The sequence below is a fragment of the Berghia stephanieae genome, chromosome 3, assembly GCF_034508935.2.
Source record: "Berghia stephanieae isolate SIO BIC M18660-M18661 chromosome 3, UCSD_Bste_1.3, whole genome shotgun sequence".
Taxonomy (NCBI): Eukaryota; Metazoa; Mollusca; class Gastropoda; order Nudibranchia; family Aeolidiidae; genus Berghia; species Berghia stephanieae.
Window position 1 is genome coordinate 39,415,795 of NC_088362.1, and position 27,431 is coordinate 39,443,225.

Here is a 27,431-nt window from a genome sequence, read left to right on the forward strand (position 1 = left end):
AATCCGTTCTACCTGCCAGATCAATTAGTACCAAGAGAGACATAGGTGGGAACAAATCACTAAACTGGCGGTTTTAAATAATAAGCTGGGTGACGTCAACTTCAATCACTATATTTGAATAAATGAAGTTGACTTCTTTCCATCGTTGTAACGCCAGTTGGCAGTACTCAGCAATAGTCGTAACGTCACTTCCCTCGTAATGACGCATGGTAACTTAGTAACTGGCTCAAACTATCGGAACAATGGCGGACGCCTTTATGAAATATTTCTTTAACGAGCAGAAAAGCGTATCCATAGGGGAAAAAAACATTATAAATCTGATCATGTTTTGACTTTTACACATTCTGATCACAAGGCATATGAAAAGTTCTAGCCGGAATGAAGAATAAAAAGTACAGATTTTCTTTGTTTAGAACCACCATGGCCGCCGTTGCTGGGCGACATGACATCAGACCATTTAATCCAATTAGATATCACTATATATTTATCAGACTTTTGATGCGTTCAAGTAAAAAAATAAAACCCGTCAGTGCTGTCGGTCACCATTACACAAAATTATGTTTAATATTAACATTAAAAAATTGGCTAGAATGAAGAAGACGTAACTCAGGTCTTTGTTATTGTTTTTTTTTTTTTTTGCCACCCATGTTTATGAGTAATTCTTACTAAACTCTATTAACCAAACTATAAACGCTTAAGGTTACACAAAGTTTTGTGTGTTGGTCCGTTATACTTCCGGATGACAATGTTGTGGGTTTCTTAGCCAAGCGCACTCTATCTATAGATAGTGTGCGCTTGGCTAAGATGCTCACAACATTGCCATCCGGAAGTATGATAGAGTGCGCTCGTGTACTTTGATGACTTTGGTCAGTTTGAGTTTTTAAGATGTAAGTGAGTTAAAACAAAAACATTCGCATGTGAAGAAATGAAGTATGCGATTTGATCATTTTTCGTTTTCAATTTTTAAAAATCTTTCTGACGTATTACAAACTGTTTAAGGTAGCATACGATTTTGATACAATTGATCTGGCAGGCACAACTTGTGAAATTTTTACAAGAACGCATCAACTAAAATGACCAATGCAATCGGGATTGGAATCTCGCCCAGCTTTATGGCCGGTTATTAATATGAGTTTAGTGATTAATAAGTTTGGTTCACACATGGAATTATAAGACAATTGGACATACCCCATTTACTCTGTAGTTGTTCCCATAGTAATGGTTACTGAATTGAATGATTAAAGTTGACATCACTAGGCTCTTTGATATTCTTTCAGACCGCCTATTGGGTAATTAGTTCTCATTAAATGATATCAAACTATGGTTACACATCGATTTGTGTCTTGGTAAGATTAATCCAGTGGGCAGAACTAGCGAGTATTTTACTTACCAGCCATCATTTGGGCGCAATCTGGATTCATTGGTCACATTGCAATTGTGCTCAAAGTGACCCACGTAGTGAAAAGTGTTCACAGCTTCGTTCCCCAAATAAACTACTTTCTGATTGCTAGAATAGATAAAAACATTTCGTTTTAACGGAGAGTAACATGCTAGGGGAAACAAAACCTTTTATACTCGTACCTTGCGTGGACATAAGTAAGATCTTAAGTACGATATCCAGACATTGGCCAGTGATAGATGGAGGATGAAAGTGAAGAAGAAATAGCTTGGCTGTTTCCATTCTCTATCAGACATTCTTGTCACTGATTATTTTTAGTTGTTTTTTTTTAGGTCGTAGTTTGCCGGTCATATACAGGAAATTCAGCTTATATTTATGAACACCATATTTATCTATCAAGTCCTGAGTCCGCTTATTTGTAGTATGATCAGCTTCCGCGATATTTCCCGATGTTCTTCTTTAGCTTCTTCTAATCTTTTAGTCTGTCACAACCTTTACGGCTTTCCATCGATCTCGGCCATCTTCTCGACTTTTGTTTATGTCCTTCTTCATTCTTTGACTTATATTTCTTTCTCTACCCTCCTCCTTATGGTACACGTCTTCCTCTTCCTACTTCAATTTTCTAACCTCTCCTTCTTGTTATTCAAACGTATCCCTCGCAGAAAGCGAAAAAAGGAATATAAAGCTGCGCAGAGGATATGTGTAACTTTTTAAAAGATAAAATAGATTTTGGTAGTTATAACACTCTCCACCCGCCGACACGCCTGACCAAGAAGGCCTGGCAAGCGAAATGGAAAGGTGGCCGAGACGAACCCTGCTAGAAGGAAAATCTTAGCGTCTGGGGATAAGTCTCAACGTATCGCCGTATCTTCCAGCCTACTAGATGGACCCCCAGGTACTCCGGATTCGGGTCATATGGGGGAAGCTTGTCCCCAACGAAGACGTTCAGTTTCCGGGTGTGCCAGCCACTGCACAGATGTAGCCACGGTTTTTGAAGTGTTTATCGTCAGGTCCATACCTTACCAGTCCTCCGCGTATCCCAGCCTCAGGGAGGTTGTGTTCGGCATGTCGCTAATGTAGATATCAAACAATATTGGTGCCAGAACAGATCCTTTAGGGACTCCATTCCTGACATTGCTCGGGGTGTCTTCTAGAGCGACGTGGAACTGTCTTTCCCCTAGGATAGAAGAGAACAGCTTCGAGGTCTTTTTGCACCTTATCATTTTTGCAAGATTCAGCATTAGCCCTTTGCACCAGACCGTATCATATGTCGCCGAAAGGCCACATGCACACAAGCTCAATCACAGATACATTTACATTCATACACTAACATACACACACATACTTACACCAATATTACTCACCAACATTAGTAACTAATTCTAACGAAATACATTTGAGTTGATTAATTACAACAACAACAAAAAACAATTCAGTTATACGGTGGAAATTTTCAGTCAAAACTGGAATAAAAATAAAATTTCTGTGAGCGAAACTATTCGTAAGCTCCGGAAAAACGTTCTGTCTTAAGGTGTTTTTTTAATGACTGACTATCCCTAATTAGTTTTACATCTGGGGAGAACGCATTCCACAAGATGGGGCAACTTACAGAAAAAGACTTATAACTAAGGTATAATCTGGTTCCTGGGACGATTAAGAGTGAGTCTTCAGATGACCATTATTGCCGTGTTGGATTATAATGTTGACATAAATCTATGAGGTACACTGGAGCTTGATTATCTATGCATTTATGAACAATATTACAAATTTTTAAAACAATCCTTTCACTAACTGGCAACCAATGGAGATTATACAGAATTTCTTTTGTAGAGTCATTGGATATTTTAATCAATTTTTCGGCTCTGTTTTGAATATTTTGCAAACGTTGTTTCATTTTGGCCGGCGCACATAAAAGCAATGAAATACAGTAGTCATACCTGCTGGTTACCAAAGCATGGTCAATAATTTGTGTAGTGTTCTCATCAAGAAGATGTCGAATTTCACCGATAGTTCTTAAGTGATAAAAGCAAGATTGGCAGGTTTTTGTTATGTGATTCTGCATTGAAGCATCAGAATCAAAGAATGAGCCAAGATTTCTTATAGTTGCCGTTTGTTCTATCTTATAATTTGAGTCGCCTATGTCAATTTTTTTCCTTTGTATATTGGTGCCAATCAATAAAAGTTCTGTCTTAGAATAATTTAATTGTAGGTTATTTTCTAACATCCAAGTCTTAATTGCTAATTACAATATATAATTTCACTGTCCTTTCTTGTCCTGGATGAAAAGCGGAATAAAGTTGTCTGTCATCGGCGTATAGATGGTAGTTAATACCGAATGACTCAATGATGTACGTCAATGGTGCAGTATAGAGAAAGAACAGGAGTGGTCACAAAACAGGGCCCTGATGGACACCACACCGAAGTTGATGAGGTTCTGATATAATTTGTCTATTAGGCGAGTCGATTTGAAGGGACTGTGTTCTATTTTTAAGGTAGGCCGAAATCCATTTCAAAGGAGTCCCATTCATTCCAAACTGTTTATGTAATCGCTGAATTAATTTGTTTTGATCGACTGTGTCGAAGGCCGCACTGAGGTCCAACAACACCAACAACAAACATTTACCCTGGTCCATAGAATTAATTATGTCACTGCGGACACGTAACAGAGCAGTTTATGTGCTGTGTTTAGTACGATATGCCGATTGGAGAACTGGCAGCATATTATTTATCGTCAGAAAGTCATTCAATCTTTTTGCTACTAGTTTTTCATTGACTTTGGAAACGAAGTGCAGTTTGGAAATTGGTCGGAAATATCCGATGTTAATGGGATCTAGTGACGATTTCTTTAACAAAAGCAGCTGTACCATGGCATGTTTTAATCTGTCTGGAAAATCGCCATTTTTTAGACTTGCGTTGACAATTGACATGATTGATGGCGCGAGTATTTCTTTGAACTTTTTAATTAGCCATGTCGGAACAATATCGAGAGAATACGTTTTATTTGAGACAACTGACCGATAATATATGAATTATCACATTTTCGGTATGATAGTGGTTTGTTGTTACTTTGATTATCTTGTGAATTTATTACTCTTTGCGTTCCTCGACTATCGATGTCATACCGTATCTTTAAAACTTTGTCTAAAAAGAAAGTTGAAAACTTTAAGCCAGTTGTTGTGGACATTTGACGGTAGTTTTGATACCGATGGCTCAGTTCTTATCATACCATTTATTAATTTGAACATTCCGTTCAAATCTTTTTGTGTTTTTGTTATGGCATTTCTCATGTAGTTTTGTTTACATTCCGAAATCAATCCTTTTGTAGCTTTGTAGATTTGCCCGTCTTCGTCTAATCCAGAAGATCTCCATTTTTTCTCTGCTCGTCTGCGCTGGTGTTTCGCTTTTATAATCTCTTCATTGAACCAGTAGGTGTTAGGCCTGATGGTGATGGTTTTAGATTCCAGCAGTGCAAAGACATCCACAATAGATAACAAAGTTTTTTTTCAAAAGGTGTCAGTTTTTCATTGACGTTATTTCCTTTGGTAAATTTGTTTGTGTTATCGGGTGTATATATTTCCTGTTTCAATTGTTCCTTGTCAATGTTTTTGGTTGTACGGGAGACTATTCTTCTTTTAATTAGTTTTGGTTTTACGTATTTCAATTTGCAGATTATTATGCTGTGGTATGCAGGGCCATCATGGTCTACAGCTACAGACGAAATGGAGTCATCATCCATACTGCAGATCAGAAGGTCTAGAGTATGTCCCTTCTCATGTGTCGGTTCATTTATGTGTTGTTGTAGGTTTAATTATTTTAAATTTTGAATAAACTGTTTACGGACGATTCGATTTTGTTATCCATATGGATGTTACAATCGCATACGATCAAAAGTTTGGAGGTCATAAGGGCCAAAATAGTAGTGCCATCTATGCATGCTGCGTTTCCGTTATTAACTTTGCTAACGGCTGCACCCACTTCTCTGGAACTGAACTTAGATGTCTAGTCCGACTCTCCGTTCGCCGGTAGCGAGTCTCAAATCGTACGATATACTTTGCGGACACTGCTCTCGAAAGTCAGGTTTCTACGGTAATTTATGTTCTTGGCAATTGTGTCTGCCTCACACTCTGGTGCATGGTTCAGGTCGGGCAAAAATTGAAAGTTTTCAAAATAATAATAGAACGTCAACTAAGCTTCTTTGGACATATCATCAGGAAAGACAAAAATCAATTCCTAGCCATAAGTGCTATAATCAATGGGAAAATAACGAGAGGATAACAAAGAATGACCCAAAGAATTCATTGAAATGGCAACACGACGACTCATCGACACAGTGGGAAGCCCCCAAAACATGAGACAGTCATGGAACTTGATGATGAGGAATGCATACCACAAAATGGTCAAATGCCTTGTAAGCATTGTCGAAAAAGTCAAAGTTGGACAATTTAAAATAAACTATCACATGCGAGTAAATATTTTTTACAAAAAGTTGTAATTTAAATATTGCTATCAAGGACGTCAAATTCTCTAGTTTGAGATGTATTGACATGTGTAAGGGTCATTTTAATCAATAGTTGGATCAAATGAAAGCTTTTCGGGAAGATGTGAGAAATTGTGTGTATTGTCGTTGTACGGTCATTTGTTCGGCTTAATGAGACATTCAGGTTACAAAGTCTGATTTAATGGGACGTGACTGTATGGTGATCTCGGCCTTGAAATTGCTGAGGTGAAAAAGTAAGAAATTAAATAAAGAAGAAAGTATTTTAGAACGGAGGGACAGATAAAATTTGTCTTACGCCAAGGGCGAGGAAATCATCACTCAGGCGCCACCAACAACGAATGAGTTTATTGCCCCAGGTCCGTGAAAATGAATTACATTTCATGACAAGAAATGTGCGTAGCTCTCGGCAGTGTGTGTGTGTGTGTTCGTACGTGCGTGTGACAGAGAAATAGATAGAATATTACTGAGAGAGAGAGAGAGAGAGAGAGAGAGAGATAGAGAGAGAGAGAGAGAGAGCGCGATGAAAGTGCGAGATAGAAAGAAAATGAACGAGAGAGGAGAAAAAAGAAAGAGAGAGAGAGTAATGGATTATTTCTGGAGGATGAGATTTATATATATATATATATATATATATATATATATATATATATATATAGAGAGAGAGAGAGAGAGAGAGAGAGAGAGAGAGAGAGCTATTGTGTGTGAACGAAGTATTTTCACATGTTTATAGTGGGTTTGTTTCCTTTTTTCCCCTTTTTTATTTTCTCAATTTTATCTTTCAATTTATTTTCCATTATTCAATCGTAAAATCAATATCAGTCTCAATTAAATTATTACACCAGGAGTATAGACCTATAATATTATCATCGTTGTGGATTGGGCACTACTAAAAATACCAACACGTCACTATGTAAGATGATATATAATGGTATATTATAAATAATGTTATTTTATCATTGTTAAATGTGAACGTTTCAAAGTATTTACACCCCATCCAATAGAAAATTAGTTATTTAATGCCGGTAAAAATTAGAGAACCTGATGGTTTAGTGATATGAGCATTTGCCTTTCAAATAAAGCAACCGGTATTAATCCCTGATGCCGACGAGATGTTTCCTGACCCCTGTGTACCGAGGAGTGATTGGGTTGATGGGTCAGTTAGATCTACTTGAGAGCACTTTGATATAGAGTAACCTCCTATCCAAAGGGTAGCAGCAAGTAATTGTTACAAATTGTTCGTTTAACGCAATATAAACTAGCATAAACTCCGGTTCAAAGGGTCGTATAGGTGTGAAGGACTTCTTTGTTTTTAGGCATGTCAATTATTATGAAGTCAATTTTAGAATTGACGACGATGATAATTATAGTTCCGATTCATGAGAAAGAATCTAAGTGTCTCGACAAAGCTTGAAATCTAACGTCATTATATACATTTGGCAATTTTTAAATTTTTTTTTTTTTGTAACACCTCTCGGCTTCAAAACTACTCGTCACTAAATTTTACATGGTGGCTACAATCGGCATGAAGATAGTTTGTGTGTATTATGAAATTGATTAGACATCGTGATAATTTTATCGACAAATCAAATTTGTTTCGTCAAAAATAGACGGCAATATTTTTAACACATAGGTTGTTTGTCAACCTTCCGGTTAGCGAGTATGACAACGGTATGGGAGTACCAGTTAGTGGTTCATCTAAAAAAGTGGTAAATCAACTATTGCTCTCAGAAACAGTACAATAGAATTTTCAAATAAAGCAAAACATAATGGCGTCATCATTGATAAAGATGACAAACCGGGTGAATAATACCATACAATCTATGTCATTGAAATGAAAAAAAAAAGTAAAATTCTCCATGTGACACCGAAGAATATAGCAGAACGTTTTATTAATTCCCTTTTGTTATCCAAATTGTACTATTGTATCTCCCTCTGGGCGAAATTAGCTAAAGACAGAATGTGTAAACTTCAGGTTGGTCAAAATAAAGCAGCCAGACTCATTGTACGAAATAAATAAAATAACCATCGGCAACTCTCCTTCTCCGTGAGTTACATTGGCTTCATGTGGAAAAAAGAGTTGGCTATATGATTTATACTTTTGTCTACAAAAATTTTGAGCACTAACAGACTCTCCTATTTTAAGGATCTTGAGGTTAAGCAATGACCAATCAATCCTTGTCAAACATAAGACCTCATGTAAAATAGGTGAGCAATCTTTTCAATCACCCCCCCCCCCACCGTTTTGGAACTCTCTCCAATCACATGTATTCGTTGCCACCTGTCAATTCTCGCTTGAACTTTTATATTTTTACGTCGTAAGTTACTGTACTATTATCATGTTTTGTGGTTAAATAGATTTCGTATCACTTTTCCATCAAATGCAGATAAGGATAAAGGGAGTAAATCTGACTCATGAACGAACAACACAAAACAAACGAGGTTTCGGCCTCTGGCCTTTTTAAATTAAACACAATAAATATATATATATATATATATATATATATATATATATATATATATAAAATTATAAAACAAAAACCATGAAATAATAGTGCTCAACTTTAGTATAAAAGGAGCTATTTATAAACATTTGAAATATAATTAAGATAGTTTGACTTCTACAACGTTGTTATCGAGCGTTGCTCTCATCAGGAAGTATATATATATATATATAGAATCGTGTTTGATACAAATATGGTACGGATATTGCTCGACATGTAGCATATATATATATAAAACGGTGAGCAAATGTGTTGTTCAATCATGAGTCAGATTTACTCACTTTATCCTTATCTCCATTTGATGGAAAAGTGATACGAGAGACTGACTCCAACATTGTGGTAAATATTAAAATAATATATATATATATATATATATATATATATATATATATATATATATATTAGATTGTCATAATAATATAGGTGAAAATATGTGTGAGTGTGTGTGTGTGTGTGTGTGTGTACGTGCAATGGAAGAGAGAGAGAGAGAGAGAGAGAGAGAGAGAGAGAGAATAATATTTCAGGTAAATATTAAAATAATATATATATATATATATATATATATATATATATATATATATTAGATTGTCATAATATAGGTGAAAATATGTGGGAGTATGTGTGTGTGTCTGTGTGTGTGTGTGTGTGTACGTGCAATGGAAGAGAGAGAGAGAGAGAGAGAGAGAGAGAGAGAGAGAGAGAGAGAGAGATAATAATATTTCAAGTATAGGGCTAGTTATTATCAACATCTACAATATTATTTCTAGCTTTCGCTCTCAACAGTCACGTCCTGCTCAAAACAGTTATTGCAGAAATTGATCATAATTATACTTGAAATATATGGTAAATAGCTCCTTTTATCAAAAAGTTGGGCACTATTATTTCATGGTTTTTGTTTCTATAATTTATATATATATATATATATATATATATATATATATATATATATATTTATAATCCTTATAATCCTTTTTATTGACTCAAATGGCACAGTGTTCTCCATAAGGCTATATTTTTAAAGAAAGGATATATATATATATATATATATATATATATATATATATATATATATATATATATATATGTATATATGTATATATAAGTATCAATCCACTATTAAGGTGACCACTGTGAAATGCACCAATTGGAGGACCAAGCATATGTCTTGTTCAAATTGATTAAACTGTTCAATCTTTGTTCAAATGAGTATAGTTTGATTCCCTACAATGATTTATGAACACAATTCTGATGCTTGATGATCACAATGGTATATAGAAAATTACTCGGTCCCCCTAATGTTTTACTAAGTGTTTCTGTAGCTTTAAGGAGACATTTGGTAAAAACATGTTTTTAGGGAGACCACATTAAAAAACCCTTTTAGGGAGCCCAGTATATGTTTATATATGTGTATACCTAAGAGTGCATTTTCAAGTGAGCTACCACCAAATTGTCTAAAATAAAGTAAGTCCTTAAGATTAAGAGCTTCATGGCCATAGTGTCGAAGCTTATCCCAGTGTGCGTAGAGTGAAGTGGCCGAGCAACGCATTTACTAACTCCTGGGAAGGACCATCCCTCAGAAGGGGCGCTCAGGGAAATAACCTGGGACTCAAACACGGCAAAAAATATTCCCAGTTGCTCCGTGCGCCATTGTTTTTGCAGTCCCCGACCCCTTTAGAAACCTGACGACCCAGGTTAAGATCAGAGATAGAAGGGACCAGGCAGAGGAGTTTATTTGTTGTTGTTGTATACCACTGAATGGACTTGGTTTGTTTTGTTTTGTTTTTAAGGGTTTTACGGCGCTTGCAACACATTAAGGTCATATCAGCGCCAGTAAAAAGGAAGAAAATGGGATAGTAAAAAGTTCTGGAACTACAATTAGAGCACCCAAGAAAAAGTAAGGCAAAGGGGATTTGTTTCAAATAGGAAACAGTAGATTCCAAGAGCCCACTATCAAAGTACTTAGTTTGAGATCACCTAAACGTCTCATTCAGACACAAGCACAGGTCCCAACAAAGAGGGATACACTCAAATGTTTACAAAGCATAAATAATATGTAAACAAAACAATAAAGAGCATAACAGACAGATGATTTACAAGGGAAAAATATAATCTCCCAAAACTCGAACTATACATTTGACTGTTTCCCTCCCAGCCAGGTCCTGGACAAAACCAAGTAATCCCATCCCATCCCGAGACAAAGACAGAAAACAAGTTGGAAAACAGACATAGGGGGATAGAAGACGCAACGAGTACGTCCCTGCCCATTATGGGAAGTCGGGAACCCCACCCAGTGAGTGAATGGAGTTGGATGGATAGGACAGCAGATCTGATGGACACAATGAACGGCTTCAATCAACATCTCATTCACTTTAACTTGCACAATGCTTGCTTTGGTTTCGTGGTAGACAGTTCGTCTGACGCCCGAGTTGCCAGGGTTCGAATCCATATTTGTGGCAATGCAGAGTCATTGTAAAAGTCTCATTTACAGTCTCACTTGTGTTAATTGGAGTACGTTACTGAATTGTAACAACGTTGTTCGTGTCCATATAAATCTACTACCAGCTGCACGTTGAGCTCATTGTGGGTTTTATGATACATCAAGCTCGTGTAAAATTACATTTACATTTGACCGAAAAATGATACATAACGATAGAAGTCTACAAATCATATTGCAGGTTTATTTCAGTTCCAAAAGCCATCACAAACATTCATCCACTGTATCACATAAGTCTTTGGTCACCAAATAAAAGCATGAAGTTTGCTATGTGTACAGTGCAACATAAAAGGATAGAAACAGTTTTACTGATAAAACCCTCAAATGATAACAAACCAATATGTTGTTGCTGGTAAGTTGCTTAATTGCATTTGTTAAAAAGCATAAACTGTGAAGCAAAAGTGTTGAAAATCGTTTGAATAAAGTTTAATGCAAAAAAAATAATTCTTAAGCACTTTATGCCGTTCTAAGCTGTCGTTGCTGCATTTTTTTTCATTATTAATTATTATTATTCTGATTAAGGATGAGGGGATAAAGAAAGAATGAAATTAAATGCACAGAGGTGTCATTTCTTGACAGTCACCTCTAAAGATTGCAACTCTTAAAACTATCATAAAAAGAATAGTGAAATTTTACATTAGGTATCTAGAAAATGCTGAACATAAAGCTACATTGGCCAATTAAGTTAGGGTTAGTAGAAAGACTTTTTATTCTGCCATATTTGATTCTTTCAGATAGTTCTACATAGCTGCCAACTTTTCAAAAATAAAATAAGGAACGCTCATTTTGCCCGGGATGAGGGGCGATGTGTGCCGAAGCCCCCCCCCCCCCCCCCCTTCATCGAATCGCAACATATAAAAGTCAGCCTTTTTAATTACTATTACTAACACTAACAAGTTTGAGATGACAGAGGCTAGTCCAAATGTTGCTCAATTATCGGGTTTAGTACCAGCACATTTGAATCGTTAAAATGACACTTTCCACAATGATTGTTGTTTTGTTTTTAAGGGTTTTACGGCGCTTGCAACACATTTAGGTTATATCAGCGCCAGTAAAAAGGAAGAAAATTGGATAGTAAAAAGTTCTAGAATTACAGTTGAAGCATCCAAGAGAAAGTAAGACATAGGGGAACTGGGAACAAATAGGGATCAGATGTAGATTCCAAGAGCGTATCACCAATGTACTAAGTTTGAGATCACCTATAAGTCTTATCCGGACACAAGAACAAAATCCAACAAAGAGGAACACACTCAAATGCTTACATTATACATTAAAAAATAACAAATATAGTAATAATACATAACAGAGAGATGATTTACAAGGAAAAAAATATCATCTCCCAAAACAATAAATATGCATTTGACTGCTTCCCTCCCAGCTAGGACTCCGGCGAGGGCCAGGAAAAAAACAAGTAATCTCATTCCAAGACAAAGACTGAAAGCATGTTGGAAAACAGATATAAGGGGATAGAAGACACAGTGTGTACCTCCCTGCCCGCTATGGGAGCTTTCCACAATGAGATCAAAATTCAGAACGGACAATATAAAGAAAGAATTCAACTGCCTCAACTTTGATAAGGACCAATACACAAGAAGCACGATTGTAAAATAAATGAAATAACTTAAGATGGTTAGAAATGCATAACTACCAACCTGGTACATCACTTGAGAGGGCGTTTTGGGGTAAAAATTAGGTGAGTTCAGATAAAAAGTAGACGATTGCATATATGTTTTCTTTCATGCAACATAATGGTCTTTAAGTAGTATACTATAATAGTAGTTATAGTAAAATGCACCTCTAAATATTAGAGAATTCCTACTTCTTTACTTTGACAAGATAAACACACCTAAAAATGGAGTATACTTATTTTTCTTGAACCTAAACCGTTACAAAAGCTTGCTTGAAAAAAAAAAAATTAAAATCAGATGAAGATGTTTTTAAAGGGATTAAATTTATATATTCATAAATTAATAAAGGGAAATAATCATTGTCATCTTTAATCAATATAAGCAATTGATTTTCTTATTGAATACCTTCCAATCAAAAAGGTGGATTTAATTTTATTCTTAATTAAAATAATATTTGTAACAAATAGTGAAAGTATCAATACTGTCTTAGAATATTCAAAGTATATCGAGGCTAACATCCATATCCTATGCAAATCTCCAATACATTATGAAAGGTTTGAGTAAAATACAGGCGTCATATAAACGAATGGAACTTTTTTAATTGTTGAAAATCATTTATGTTAGAGGCATAATTCAAATTAAAGAGCTACACAAATGGAGATTATGCTCTCACTGGACACCAATAATAATGATAATAATAATAACAACAATAGTAGTAGTAGTAATAGTAATAATAATGGATCAATAATAATAATTCATTAGGCTCACATGGCTTTTTTACCACAAATTAGTCAAAAATTACAAAATACGGATTTTGAACTAAAAATAAGCACTTACGGACTCAGGAAGTCAAATACGGAACAAATCCGTTTTTAACAGAACGGTTGGCAGCTATGGTTCTACAAAGCATTTGTCTCTCAAGCTGAGCAAATGAATGTTCATATAATATAAAAAAGGATATTGCAATGATGAACAGATTGTACTATATAAAGATAAAACGTTTTTGTAAACCCCCAAAATATGTCAATAACACTATACAATACAATGAATGTAATACAAATCAAATTCATGATTGTCATTACACCGATTGAAACGCTCTTTCCCTTCTATATTTATTTCTTTCATTAAAAATCTTTGTCTTCACCAAACTAATTAGTGTACCTTCAGGGATTCCTTTTTGTGAAAATACCCTGTGGTGTTTTAAGAACAGAATAATTTCAGACTTTCTAGGTAATGATCCCCTTGAACCATGTGCTGAAACATCTTCGACAAAGTTTTTAAAATATGACTTGACTCTATCTGTATCCTCTGACCATGACATGTATCTCCGATTTTTGCTTGAATTCCTCTTGGGGTTCAGTTTGTTTTGAAGAACACGTAAGCTGATTTGGCACTCCTGCTTCACCATCAAATATTTCTTCTTGATTTGCAGCTGTTACTATGGATGTTCCAAAATTTGCATTTGAGTCTCTATTCACTACAGAGTCATTTGTTTCAATGTTACAATTTCCTTCCCCAGTGACCGATGCTGAGTTATCAATTTGACCCAAAAAATGACCAACTTCTGTTATTTCTCGTATTGCAAGTGGACACTGATAAATGTTTTGATTGATTGATTCACTGTGTCCCATATGTCGATAGAAGACATCTCTCTCGTGTTGTGGGACATCAAGTAAGGCAAATAATGTCGAAGCTCGGTGCCTGAATTTATCAGCTATTAACAACTGGGGTTTCTCTAAATCCTTTACTAAGGAAGTGACATATTTGATGGCAATGTAACCACTTACATGATCTTTGGATATTCCTGTATTTGGAAAAAGAAATGGGTTGTCTGAAATATCAACAGCTTTACGCTCCTGTGCAAGTTTCCTTAAAGGCTGAATTGTGTCATTGGGTATCAACACAGGGACCAACATCTTGCTTCCCTTTCCAGACTGATAGGCCAGCTTATACTTCTCAAGTAACGCTTTTTCCAGAGGATCAGTGACATGTTGTACAAGCTGGGATCAACCCATACACCTGAATCTGCATCATTCCAGTCTTTTAACAACATCCTTGCGGTTCTCCGCCTCTCCTCGCATTAAACATTGTAAGCCTAGCTACGATGACATTGCGAAGCCTAACAAACATATGTGAATCAAATAATTGATAATCATCCTCACAAATACGGACCATCTCTTCAGTAATAAATTGCCGTAGCTTCTTTATATCATTCTCTAATGGCATCTCTTTGGGTTTTCTCAAATTTGTTCTCTTTGCTTCACATTGAACTCTGGCTGTAAAAAAAATACTATCCCAATTATAATCCAGGACAGCTTTGAACAAATCTATCTCTGCGGATTCTTCCATTTTGTTTTGCATTATATATTCCCCTTTTAAGAAATTAATTAACTTTTTCAATATAAATCCAATTGAAAGCTTCAAGCCTGCTTTCAATGTCCCATCCTCTTTCAAAGTCATTTCAGAAATGGTTTGCGATATTTCATTAAAGTTACAACGCTTCACCACGTCCTCTCCAGAGAAAGAAGGTTGATTCGTTCTCTTCCTAGTTTTTAAAATCAAATTTCCTAAGATGCGTAAATCACTCATTATAACTTTTCTCTCCTTCTTTGAACTTTTACTCCACAATTTTGTTCCTAACAATACTATAGCTTTGTCTGATCGACACAAATTTCCCACTTCATCATTCCGAAATTTGTCAAGAATATTCTCCTTTATTTCTTTACTTGCATTGGGAGCCACGGGATAAAATTTTACAACCCCAGTACACAGAGCATGCTCAGTACTACATTTCTTTTTGTGTTCATAAACCCTTCGTCCAGAGTAAAACCCCTTACAGCCAGCACACATAACAACTTCATGTGACCCTTGTGCTCTCTCACGCATAACTATTGAATTGTTTCTAGTGTTTGAATAAAAAATGCCCTTTTTCTTGAGATAATCCATTGTTCTATCCCTTTCCTTTACAGGCTGTTTCATGGCCTCTGTAACTTCTGTCTCATCTTTGTGTTTCCTCATCAAATGCCTTGAGAGTTTTGTTTGCAACTGTCCACAGTATGGACAGGGTCTCCTTGGCTTTTTGTATTTCTCTGGAAAAAAAAGAAGAAAATAAAGCACATCATGCTATGAACTATGAAAATAAATCAATAGACAGATCATATGCACATCAGCTACATGACAGCGATAGAGAGGAATAGCATTCCAAATATTTAAGGCCTGGACAAGTAACTGTCATAATTCCTTCTTGTTATATACTTTTCTACCATCTATTCCTTTGGAAGAGGTATGTTAGATTTGTGGAGACCTCTGCCACATAACAAATCCAGTGAAAAGACGCCATATTTTTGTTTTGAAATAGAAATAAATAGATCAATCCACCCACTTCACTGGGTTCAGGGTTCCCTCTTCATTATAATCAAAATATGAACATAAATCGGAATAGTAACACATTGAAGTCTCATCTGAATACATAGATTGTCCTTTGTTGTTTCAGCGAAAAATCAGACAGAATGTCAAAAGAATTTTAGGTTTTTCCCCAACCACCCCTTGGAGGTATCAGTATCAGCGGAATGGTAAGCGTCATGTTTTTTACGTTGAGCAACAAAATTTACTCCAAATGCTTCACTCGACCCAGGCGGAAAAGCAATCAAGAATAGACCCAAGTCCTATCCAAAGACTAACATTTCATTTAAGTTTATTGTAGGCCCTTGGCCAATCGACAAAATTCAATTCACATAAATTATTTACAACAATCAGAAATTAATTATATCAATAATAGTAATAGAATGCAATGAAGGCAATATCATAATAATAATAATAATAATAATAATAATAATAATAATAATAATAATAATAATAATAATAATAATAATAATAATAATAATAATAATAATAACAGTAGCGGCTATAAGTAACAATTAATATAGTAACAAAAGTAATAATAGACTATAGTTCATAGTCATAACAATGACTTTCTTTGTCATTGAGGGAGTGAGAAAACATCACCGGCTGGCAGAACAAACAGCCGACATCAATCAAACGTCCTCCAGACCGGTTGAGCATCGGCTTCATTAATTCCTTAAAGACTTCCCCCCAACTGCCTGAACGATGCTGATGCCCAGACAACTTAATCCTGATTTATATTTTGTGGGAATGAAATATGACATGTATATGCCGGAAATATTTCAATAACAAACACACTGTTCAGATAGAAAATATTTGAGTCTTGCCTTTGTTAATTGATACAGGTAAGTTAGGAAAATAAATGCTAGTAAAAACGATCAGCAAGTTCGTGAACACTGCTTCTCAACTCGAACATATGTTTTCATCAAATCTACACACATCATGTTGTGAGCTGAATTTTAATGATCTCAGTTGTCATTGAAAGGAAACCCAAGAATTTTAGAATAAAGAAAAATATTGAACCTGGAAGTCAAAAGGGTTTGTAGCACAGCAGGCATTATCAAAGTATAATTTTAGTACCGACAAATTAAAAAGAAAATGTGCTTTTCTTTAAATGCTCCCAATCATCATATACTGTTTAGGTTGCAAGATTAATAAAAATGTTATCTACTCTGATTCTCGTTAAGTTTCCAGCTGGTCTGTGAAAAAAAGCCTTAAGCATCATAGAAATACAAAGAAACAGTTTTAATATATAGATGGGTTGTAACAAAAAAACCATTTTAACACTTACAATACAAGCAATTTAAGTCTATTACAGACAAAAAAAAACCCCAATAAAATAAACATGAACATTTTTATGGCTGGTTTCACTGATATCACTCACACATTGGGGTTTCAGATTCTAAGATGTCCACCCTATCAAATTTGGATTTGTGCTTGTTATGTAAATGGTAGCGTATTTTGCGACGCAGCACTGCCAAAACAGAAAAAAAATGCAATAACACAAATGCAGCACCATGGAGGGGGTGGAAGTTTTCTTTTAAAAGGAATGGGTAAATTAAAATTGATCCCACAAATATCAAAGGAGAAGAATGACAAAAAAATGACTCACCATTGCACGTAACACGTTGGTTTGCAAGTGTATAGCATTCGGGTTGAACCTGGGTCCCAGACTGGCAACGAGGTTCAGTCTGTGATAGTTGTGGATGAGGCTCTGACTGAGTTGGGGAATGAGCACTAGGTTCCAAAGACAATGATGTACTCAGCATTGGGTACCTCACAGAGTACGTAGAGGAATCAGACTCGGAGTCAGCAACAAAATCGGGACCCTGTATATTTTGTGGAAAAGATGACAGATCAATCAATTTATTCATGTTGACAATAAACATGAAGAGCCATTGTTTAATAATCCAACTAAACAATTAGCTGGTTAATAATGCAAGTATAATAAAAAAGAGTTGAGAAAGGCAGACATATTGTCTAAGTATTTAATATGTTCAACTGTGCTTGGATAAATATAGATACACCAACCAGGGTTTCAGTAAACCGTTTTTAACCAACTCTTTAAATCCTACACCAGGACCAACAACTACAAAACAATTTTTTATATCACTACGATTCTGGACATATAAACGGTTGTCATTGCAACAATATGAACTTCCTAACCTTGCAACTGCAATATAGTTAACAAAAAAAGTTGATAAACATTACGATGCAAGAGAATTTGGACAAAATGCGAGATCAAAAGTATAATCCCAACAGAAGCTATTTTAATTTTTCCTGGAAACGCATCATTTTCACATTTTGTCAAATAAAAAAACAAACGACTTCAAATGTGAATGGCTCATCAATGAATATCACTTCAAAATATAACGAGGAAGGTTTAAAATAGTGTTATTGTTGGCGAAGTCCACTGCAAAGAAAAATTTTTAACAACAAAAAACTAGGAGATCTCACTGGTGTAAAACAGTGTTGTCCTTGTCCTGAAATATTGTATTGCGCCTAACAGACTGCAGGTCTCATCTTTTGTGGCAAATGTGTTTTGTCCACCACAAAATATGTTGATGTGAAGCATTTTGAGCATGGTGCCAACTGTGGATAAACGCTATACAAATGTTATGATTTTATTTTAATGTACATACTTACCACAAATGAATCATGTGATATGGAACTTTGTTCTGCATCACTTTCAGGCTCTGAGTTGGAGTCTATATAGAAAATAAAAACAACAAAAAAAAAGCTGAAGACTATCATGTGCAAGTTTTTCTCTAAACTCTTAAACAAAAAATCATGCCATCTTGTGCTGTAAAAGGATTTTTTAAAAATTATTTACCTTATGACTATTGTCCTTTGGAAAAAAAAAGAAAATTAAGTCCGAAACCTTCTGGCTATTTTCTTTTAAATTTCAAGAACGTCAGAGTTGGCAAGGAGGACGGAAATATAATTCCAGAAACCAATCTGTCTATAATCATATCCATATGATAGTTTTTCGTTCAAGATTCAGGTACAGTCCACTTAGGATAATCGCAATACCTTGGGATCATCGAAAATGTTGGGATTAACCGAAATTCAGTTTCCTGTCCACTATTTCAACATTTTACACATTTATTGTCAACTCAAACCAGTAAATAATATTCTTAGTCCACCACATACAGAGCAATTTGATTGAAACAAAAACCATATGGCAGCCCCGTGTAGATTTGTCAACCAAAAGCAGCTATGAAGCAAGCCGATATCTTATTCAGATTGGAAGAAGTTTCAATCTTTTTTCTCAACAATTCAACATTTGTCAGAGTTAAAGAGATTAGCCTTAATGAGAGACAATAAGCTCTCACCAAACTCGTTGGTCACAATGCACAGTTGTTAATCCTAAAACAAAGGATATCGCTCAGTCTCTCTTTATAACTGTCATTTATAACCTGTTGTCAAGATTATGACCAGCCCCACCCCTCTTCTATTTAATGGCCACCGATGACGTCACAAACCCATACTGCAGAGCCCCGCCCTCTTTCGACTCTAACAGAGTGGTGACACACTACTGTAGCATTAAATCCTGCTCACTCTCGATTCTTCAACCTGTCACGATTTCATCCATGATGAAATTTAATCATGATATACTGTTTGATTTCTTGAATTTACCACTTTTTAAAAAACCGAAGTTTGTTGCAATTAACCAGTGACTTTTATATAGAATTATTTCCATTGCTTAGGAAATATTGTGATTAACCGAAAGTTGCGATTAAACGAGTTGCAATTATCCGGAGTGGACTGTAATAGTATTACACATCATGACTCAAAAAAAAAAAAAAAAAAGCAAACTATGTGTACCTAAATGTTATTCATTTCCTCATCAAATTACATTCTTACCATTAACATCATAGATCACATCAAAAGGGTTGTCTGGATTGACAGCAAGACATTTTTCAGGATTTTTAAAGCTCAAATCTCTCTGATCTGAAGTTACAAAAGAAATAGCATATTCTCAACATTAAACTATGATTTTGTGATGGCTGTGATATGGCATACTGTATGCATAAAGCAAGATGCAAAGACAGGTTTAAGTTTAAATTATTTTATATTCTTTTCAAAAATCCATTCTAGTTTTGCCAAAATAAAATAAACACGAGAAGTGTTGAGTTGGATAAAGCTAAAACTAAAAGTAGTAGTGGTAGTAGTAGTAGTAGTAGTAGTAAACGACAGATCTTACTCACTAGTGTGAATCTACAGTCTACAGAAGTTCCCGAATTATCTGACTCCACTTCCAAATGACTGACTGACAAGTGACAATCATCAATCGGTGTGTGTGTGATTGTGATGTCTACCCTATTGAAAATCTTAAATCAACAGTGATGTAATAAGAATGGCCAATAACTTACCATTTAAATTATCTCGGTGTCTCTTCAATGATGCCTCCAGCATCAATTTACCCCACGATGCCATAGACGTCTAGTTTGGAACTCAGCAAGTGACGAAAAAATACTTGCGGCTATAGAGAGGACGTCCGTCGGCCACTCTCTCCGCAAGTCAGTTGTTATCAGATAATCATTGGTTCTTGAAAAATATAGAAACACAGCGGTTCATTTAAAAAGACTCTTTTGTAGATCAAGATATAATGTTAGGTATTGCACTTTAAAATCTCTTCAGACATAGAACGGGTCAACTTGACGTCTAGACCAAATCATTTCGAAGATCGATATGGCAACAGCAACGCCTGGAATGGAGGATTTAAATGCGGCATCTGACGATTCTACTGCTATGACAGAAGATGCTCCATTTCACGACGTCGAGATGGCTTCAACTGGCATCAGGCATCAACATGCTACTCAATAATGGGTTTGATGAAGCGTTTGACTAAGAATTAAAGCTGATAACTGATAACCACCTACTACTGACTTGCGGAGTGAGTGAGTGCCGAGTGCCTCTTTATGCGCGAAATTGACTAAACATACGTTTCACGAAAAAAAGAGTTACTATGTTTGCTTGTCTCTTGTCACCAAGATAAGAATCCGGACCAAGATTCGATAAATCTGTTTCTAAAAATAGATTATAATTCGTATATCTTGTTCATTCCTCAGTTCATCAACTTTCACACAATTTTATATTAGGTTTTCATTACTATAAAAATCCATATAATGTTCTAGAATTTTAGAGAAAATTTCGGAAAGATATATTGCCTCACTATTGAAATATATCGATGAAAACACTGGTACCCCTATTGTACTTTTTTCAGGCGGTCACCTTATTGACCAACGTGAAAATTTAGGCATAACTCTTCTTACTGTGGTGTTTAACAAATAACTTCAATACTATGATTTACAATTATATATCCTTGACGGTTGGGTTGACAACTTTAAACTAAAAATAGAAAAGTGAATGTGCTAGAGGTCAAATCAATAGGGGGACCGGATTTTGGTCTCCCTATTGGTAAAGTACTGTAAAATGAACTAATAGGGGTACCAAAAGTCTCCCTATCCGGTATTAATACATATATATGTATATATATATATATATATATATATAAAACGTATAATACGTTTTTGTTAGTAGATGTATATATATATATATATATATATATATATATATATATATATATATGTATATATAAAACGTATAATACGTTTTTGTTAGTAGATGTATATATATATATATATATATATATATATATATACATATATATATACATCTACTAACCAAAACGTATTATACGTTTTATATATATATATATATATATATATATATATATATATATATATATATATATAAAACGTTTAATGTCTAATTTTTTTTATTCGGGTATTGGAGGGGGTGAATTTGTAGAGTTGAAGCCGTACGTTTTCTTGTGGGTGGGTTCTAAATGTGGGTTCAGGAATAAGAATGTTCTCCATCGTAGATTCTTGACAAATGTTTCTGTTCTTGCTATTAGTGATTTAATGTAAACCCCAACACACAAGTGAAGAACGTAAAACAAGAAAACGACACATTACTTGGTTCAACCCACCTTTCGACAAAAACCTCAGCACAAACATAGGACAGCAGTTCCTGAAATTAATTGATACACACTTTCCAAAAAACCACAAGCTACATAAAATTATCAACAGGAATACCATAAAAATAAGCTACTTGTGTATGCGCAACATAGAACAAATAATTTCAAGCCACAACAAAAAAATATTAATAAACCACCGACAAGAGCAAAACCCACCCACCAGAAAATGCAACTGCAGAAATAAGGAACATTGCCCGCTAAACAAACAATGTTTAGAATCAAGTTTAATTTACCAAGCCACAGTCACCGAAACTAAAACAAACAAGCAAGAAAAATATGTAGGACTAACGGAAAATAATTTCAAAACAAGATACAACCTCCACACCTCAACATTTAGAAACACTAACAAAAAACATCCACAAAACTCAGCGAACATATTTGGAAATTAAAAGACAACAAACTAGACCACAACATTTCATGGAAAATTTTATCTAAAGCAACAGGATACACACCACATCAAAACAATGTAGCTTATGCCTGGAAGAGAAATACACTATAACCAAACACCCTCATCAAGCCACACTCAACACGAAAAGTGAGATGTACGGTACGTGTCCACATCGCCGGAAGTTCTTGTTAATTAACTTTAAACCGGAACCACTTCAAGAAACAACAACAGTCAACAAAACAACTCAGTCCTGACGATGGCAAATTAAGCTTGAAACATTAATGTAGACTGTCTCAAACGTTGTGGTAAATATTTTTAAAAATTATATATATATATATATATATATATATATATATATATATATATATATATATATATATATATATATATATATCCTTTCTTTAAAAAATATAGCCTTATGGAGAACACTGTGTCATTTGAGTCAATAAAAAGGATGATACGGTGCACAACTCTACTGAAAGATTTGAAAATTAGAAATGTATTTTTTACAGATATATAAACAGATAACTTGATTTCCTTTTATAATTTAAAGTCAGTTTGAAAGTTCGTTGAGTCAAACAGATATCATAAAATATGTACCGACAACAATAACACTCTCAAAAACAACAATTTCGACACTGTAAAAAGTTGCCAGTTTCGCGTTTTTACGAAAATCGTTGCATTCGAAATAATGTATTCACTTAATACTTTAAGGATTTCAGATCTACACTAAGTTTTCATCTATTTATGACATCAAGTATTATTATTGCCCCTTTGATAGTTTCAATGGGATGGTTTTGGGCGGATAATACCCAGGTTTAACTTATGGCCACACCCTCAACTCTATTTATCCAGTATAAACATCAATTACAGAAATTCCTGAGCGAGTTGTCCGATTGGCTTATTTCAGCAAATCGTGGCTTTCACAATGAAATTAATCACTTTATCACATTAAGGTATTCGGATTTACAGAAATTTTAAATAAGTTTCACCGATTAACAACATCAACTAATATTACTGCTAATATTACTGTCGTTTTTATTATTTAGGTAAACGTTATCGGCAAACTGTCAAGTGTATCTGTCTAGCTTCTTGCCCGAACAAACTAAAAGTAGACATATTATGATGGAATACTTGATACTGTTCGCGTCTGCTTCAGATTTTCATTTGACCTCAGGAATCAAGTGGTCAAAACACCCATTTTCTTTCATGTAAGTATAGATCAGTGTATATTACTTAGTTTTTTTTAATTATGGGCAAACTCTCAATTTTACCAATGCATGGAAATGTGCTTATAGTTTATTGATGTAGCACAAGTGAAGAGACGTTTTATGTTTGAGCAATAATGACCCCATTGCGGCCAGTCAAACGACCCTACCGCCGCCACACACAAGGAAAATACAGGCAAACACATTTTGATTTAAATTTAAATAACTAGAAGTGAAAACAATAATTATTAAAACCAAGGTTTTTGAGACCCGTCCATAATCCAACAACAGAAAAGATTTGAGTTGGGACACAAGAAGTTGACAATTAATTCTCTAAAAACTAAAACTCTAAAAACAGAGTATGAAAATGTTAACTTCAGACTGCCTTAAATATTATATGTCCCCACAATTTCAAGGCTGCACTTTGACTGCTTTTTTAGAGGTCCGGCCGCAATGGGTCTTGTTATAAAAATCCCGGACACAAGCGCCTATCAGTACCGTTAATATAAGCAATGGATAGCAAAAACACTGTAAACACAAGTTATCATACTTCTTTACATTGGTTTTACCCACAAGATCCATATGTTAATGAAAATCAAACTTGCCTTACTGTAATATGTTTTGTTTTATATCACTGTCAAGCGCTTATAGCCTGTGACAAGGGGGTAAAGTTATTATTATTATTATTATTATTATTATTATTATTATTATTATTATTATTATTATTATTATTATTATTATTATTATTATTATTATTATTATTATTATTATTAAAATCAAGAATGACTGTGTCAAATGTCCTAATGTTAAAACTCAAAAAAGTCGTTCAGACAAGTAGATTGCTATAAATATTCGCACTGCCGCCAATATCCACGAAAAGATGACAAGAAAATATAAGGAAGCAAGAAAATGAAGCAACGGGGGTTTATTATGTGAAATTAAGGCTTTCTCACTCTCGAGTTCAGAGTCACACCTCATGGCCGCAATGGGGAAGTGGCCACGGTAATATTCTATTATTTCATAACTTTTGAATCGTCGTTTTTATTGTTTTCAGCCAACATGAATTAATTGCAAATCGGAAATATTCGGAAGAGCACTGTTTTACAAGTCTTTATGCAATGTTGAGATTGAAAGTAACCCTCTAATAATCGGTCACAATGCCACGCCTCAAAAATGAAACCAGATCATGAATTATTGTTCTTACACGAATGTCTGCGATATATATTTTAAATAAATAGATGTTTCCTGGTCCATGTATTCTATGATCAGGAAAGACTAACTGATTGACATGGGTGCACATCGTCCTTGTCAAGGGCGATCTCGTAAGACAACAATAACTTGTTCCAGTTCCTAATAATTCCGTAAGCATTAAACATTAGTGTAAAAGATGATGAAAATTTCACTTTTAATGTGTATATACATATACATATATATATATATATATATATATATATATATACATATATATAATATATATATATATATATATATATATATATATATATATATATATATGGGGTGATTGAAAAAAACAATTCCCTTTTCTAAGATAATCATAATTCTTTCAAATTTTGTAATATTTTTCTCAGCTTTTTTGTGCTTGTTTCTTGATTATTTGTTTTCTAATTATCTTTTACAGATCTATTAATGTATTTGTGTGTTTCTCTTGGTGTATTGCAATTTAATCTATGTTCTGTTAATTTGTTTGAAACTTCAAAGCCCTACAAAAATGGCCGGACGACTTACTCTACGGGAATGTGCCAGTTTGCGTCACGTTGTGAAGTTTTGGTTCAAATCCAAAGATGGTGAAGGACTATTAAAGGAGGACATGCTCAAGTTGATGCTAAGACGATCAGAAATTGTCATCAAAACTCGTCAGCACAGGATATGTGGCTGATACTCAATTGTCGCCGTTCTACTTTCACAGACCCGATGGTTGTGAAAGCTGTCAACGAAAAGTTTACTCAGAAAACAGAAAATGTCAATTCGACAAGCAGCAAGGGAACGTATCTCCTTTCTCCTTTCCCTTTCATTATGTACAAAATATGCTCAAAATGATAACCATCTCGCGAGAATTTCTTATGAAATTAGTTGAGCGGTTTCCGACGGCCTGAGGAACTGGTGACGAATCCTGGTTCCCATATCGAATTTTAAATTAAATTCAATGCTACCCACATTCTTCTCGTGTTCACTAATTGTAGGAATTATATTTCAAAAATATATTACAGTTATATAGATATAGGGAATTAATTTTCAATCACCATGTTATAAAGTGTCATTCGTTTCCGCTCCCCTTGTATTTAAATTTCTGGTAAATGTTGACCCATGTCATGTTGTTCTTCCTTTATGCATTTAAAAATGTTAATCCAAAGAGAACGTTATGTGACATCAAAATACATGGTAATACTAATATCGTCATCACTGTGGTTGACAAGATATGATCCATACAGTGAAATGCATGTTTCCTGAAATGATTCAGTCTCCCAATAACAGGATTATATCCTCTAAAAGGGAATCGAGGAAATTTAAGACACCGAGGATTATCCTTGCCATCCGCTTTCGAAATCACAATTCTCTCTCTCTCTCTCTCTCTCTCTCTCTCTCTCTCTCTCTCTCTCTCTCTCTCTCTCTCTCTCTCTCTCGCACACACACACTCTCTCTCTCTATCTATCTATCTATCTATCTATCTATCTATCTATATATCTATCTATCTAACCGTCTTTCTATCTATCTTTCTGTCTATTTCTCTATTCTTTTTTATTTTTATTTTTTCAAAATGGAATGCGCTGTCACATTATTCTTAATGTGGAGAAAAATAATAGAGAACCCCCTCAACCCAATTATATCGATCAAGATGGTTTAATCCCGACCTATGTATCGTTTATTTTCAGTACTTTAGATCGGCCGTCGAGACTGTTTACATTGATATGTTTTAAATAGGTACATTACTGTCTTTGTAATATGAAAAGAAGTATGTGTTTTGCCGCCTACCTCGAATTAAACAATTGCAATCACCCCAGAACCCTGGTGTCAGTGGATAAGTTGCTTGAAATAACTGTGCATTATTTTATTTACATCACTATTTTTGTTCCTATCGCTATGTAGTGTTAAGGGTACTCGGGCATGCAATTCTCGATTACCATGTCCGTCCAATGCGAGTTTCCTTTGTGTTTCTTTTTAACTTTGTTGTCATCAAAATTAAGGACGGGCCTTCCTGTATTTTTGTTTTTGCAAAAATATGTGTTAATATAAATATAATGTCATAAGATAATTTGAACATATGTCTTTAAAGATGGAGGAAATTCATATATTTTTCTGAAGTACATTCTCGTCGTTTAGTTTCCGCGTTATGAAATCAGTATTGTTATCAAATGAAACTGGTTGAATATGATTATCTTCAAAATCCAAACGTTAATTACAATGGAATCGAAAGTTATTGATGGAAAAATGAGTATCTATTTTTATGAAGGACAGACTATATCCTGGAATAGACTGGGGTTATCTGACGCGTTCATTTCCATCTCCCCAATGGGGTATTGTATTGGAGTGAATCAGATACCGACATGGGAATGGAAAGTTGCACGGATCCGAAATATGACATTTTAGTTTTTTTATCTCTGGGAAACTGGATTCGTTCTCCAAAATGAATCAAATCTATTCAAGCCAGGTTTTTAATTCCTAGCTATAAATTCAATTTCCAGCAGCTAAACCACCCCGATTTAGGAATACCGTTTTGAGTCGATGGTTCACAATTGAATACATAATTAAAAGTAAGTTTCTTTCCAACCCCCTTCCCCCTATTTAATATAGGTTTCTAATAATCGCTTATTTAGAATTAAATCTCTAATTAAATGTCCTAATGTTGGC

At 34.7% G+C, this 27,431-nt stretch overlaps 2 protein-coding genes across 3 annotated transcripts in view; one reads left to right on the plus strand and one right to left on the minus strand.

Annotated features, from left to right (window-relative positions):
* The window catches only part of LOC144967700 (uncharacterized), a 249,542-nt gene that overhangs the window by 91,201 nt on the left and 130,910 nt on the right, over positions 1-27,431 (plus strand). The gene's annotated exons all lie outside the window — the stretch shown is intronic.
* Positions 14,564-21,368, minus strand: LOC144966896 (uncharacterized). The gene is made up of 6 exons (XM_078903599.1): positions 20,805-21,368; positions 20,299-20,473; positions 19,790-19,876; positions 18,569-18,630; positions 17,535-17,751; positions 14,564-15,609 (listed from the first exon to the last, which is right to left on the minus strand). Exons 2-6 carry the CDS (start codon positions 20,360-20,362, stop codon positions 14,564-14,566), a joined length of 1,476 nt encoding a protein of 491 aa, XP_078759725.1. The 5' UTR covers positions 20,363-20,473; positions 20,805-21,368.

Bases quoted from the DNA above. Each gene is read 5' to 3' on its own strand.
- LOC144966896 (XM_078903599.1), bottom strand. From the start codon at position 20,362: ATGGCATCGTGGGGTAAATTGATGCTGGAGGCATCATTGAAGAGACAC. The intron at 19,877-20,298 runs GTAAGTTATTGG...TTGTAACTTCAG, and splicing joins ACACCGAGATAATTTAAATG to ATCAGAGAGATTTGAGCTTT. The intron at 15,610-17,534 runs GTGAGTCATTTT...TTTTTTTTCCAG, and splicing joins CCAACGTGTTACGTGCAATG to AGAAATACAAAAAGCCAAGG.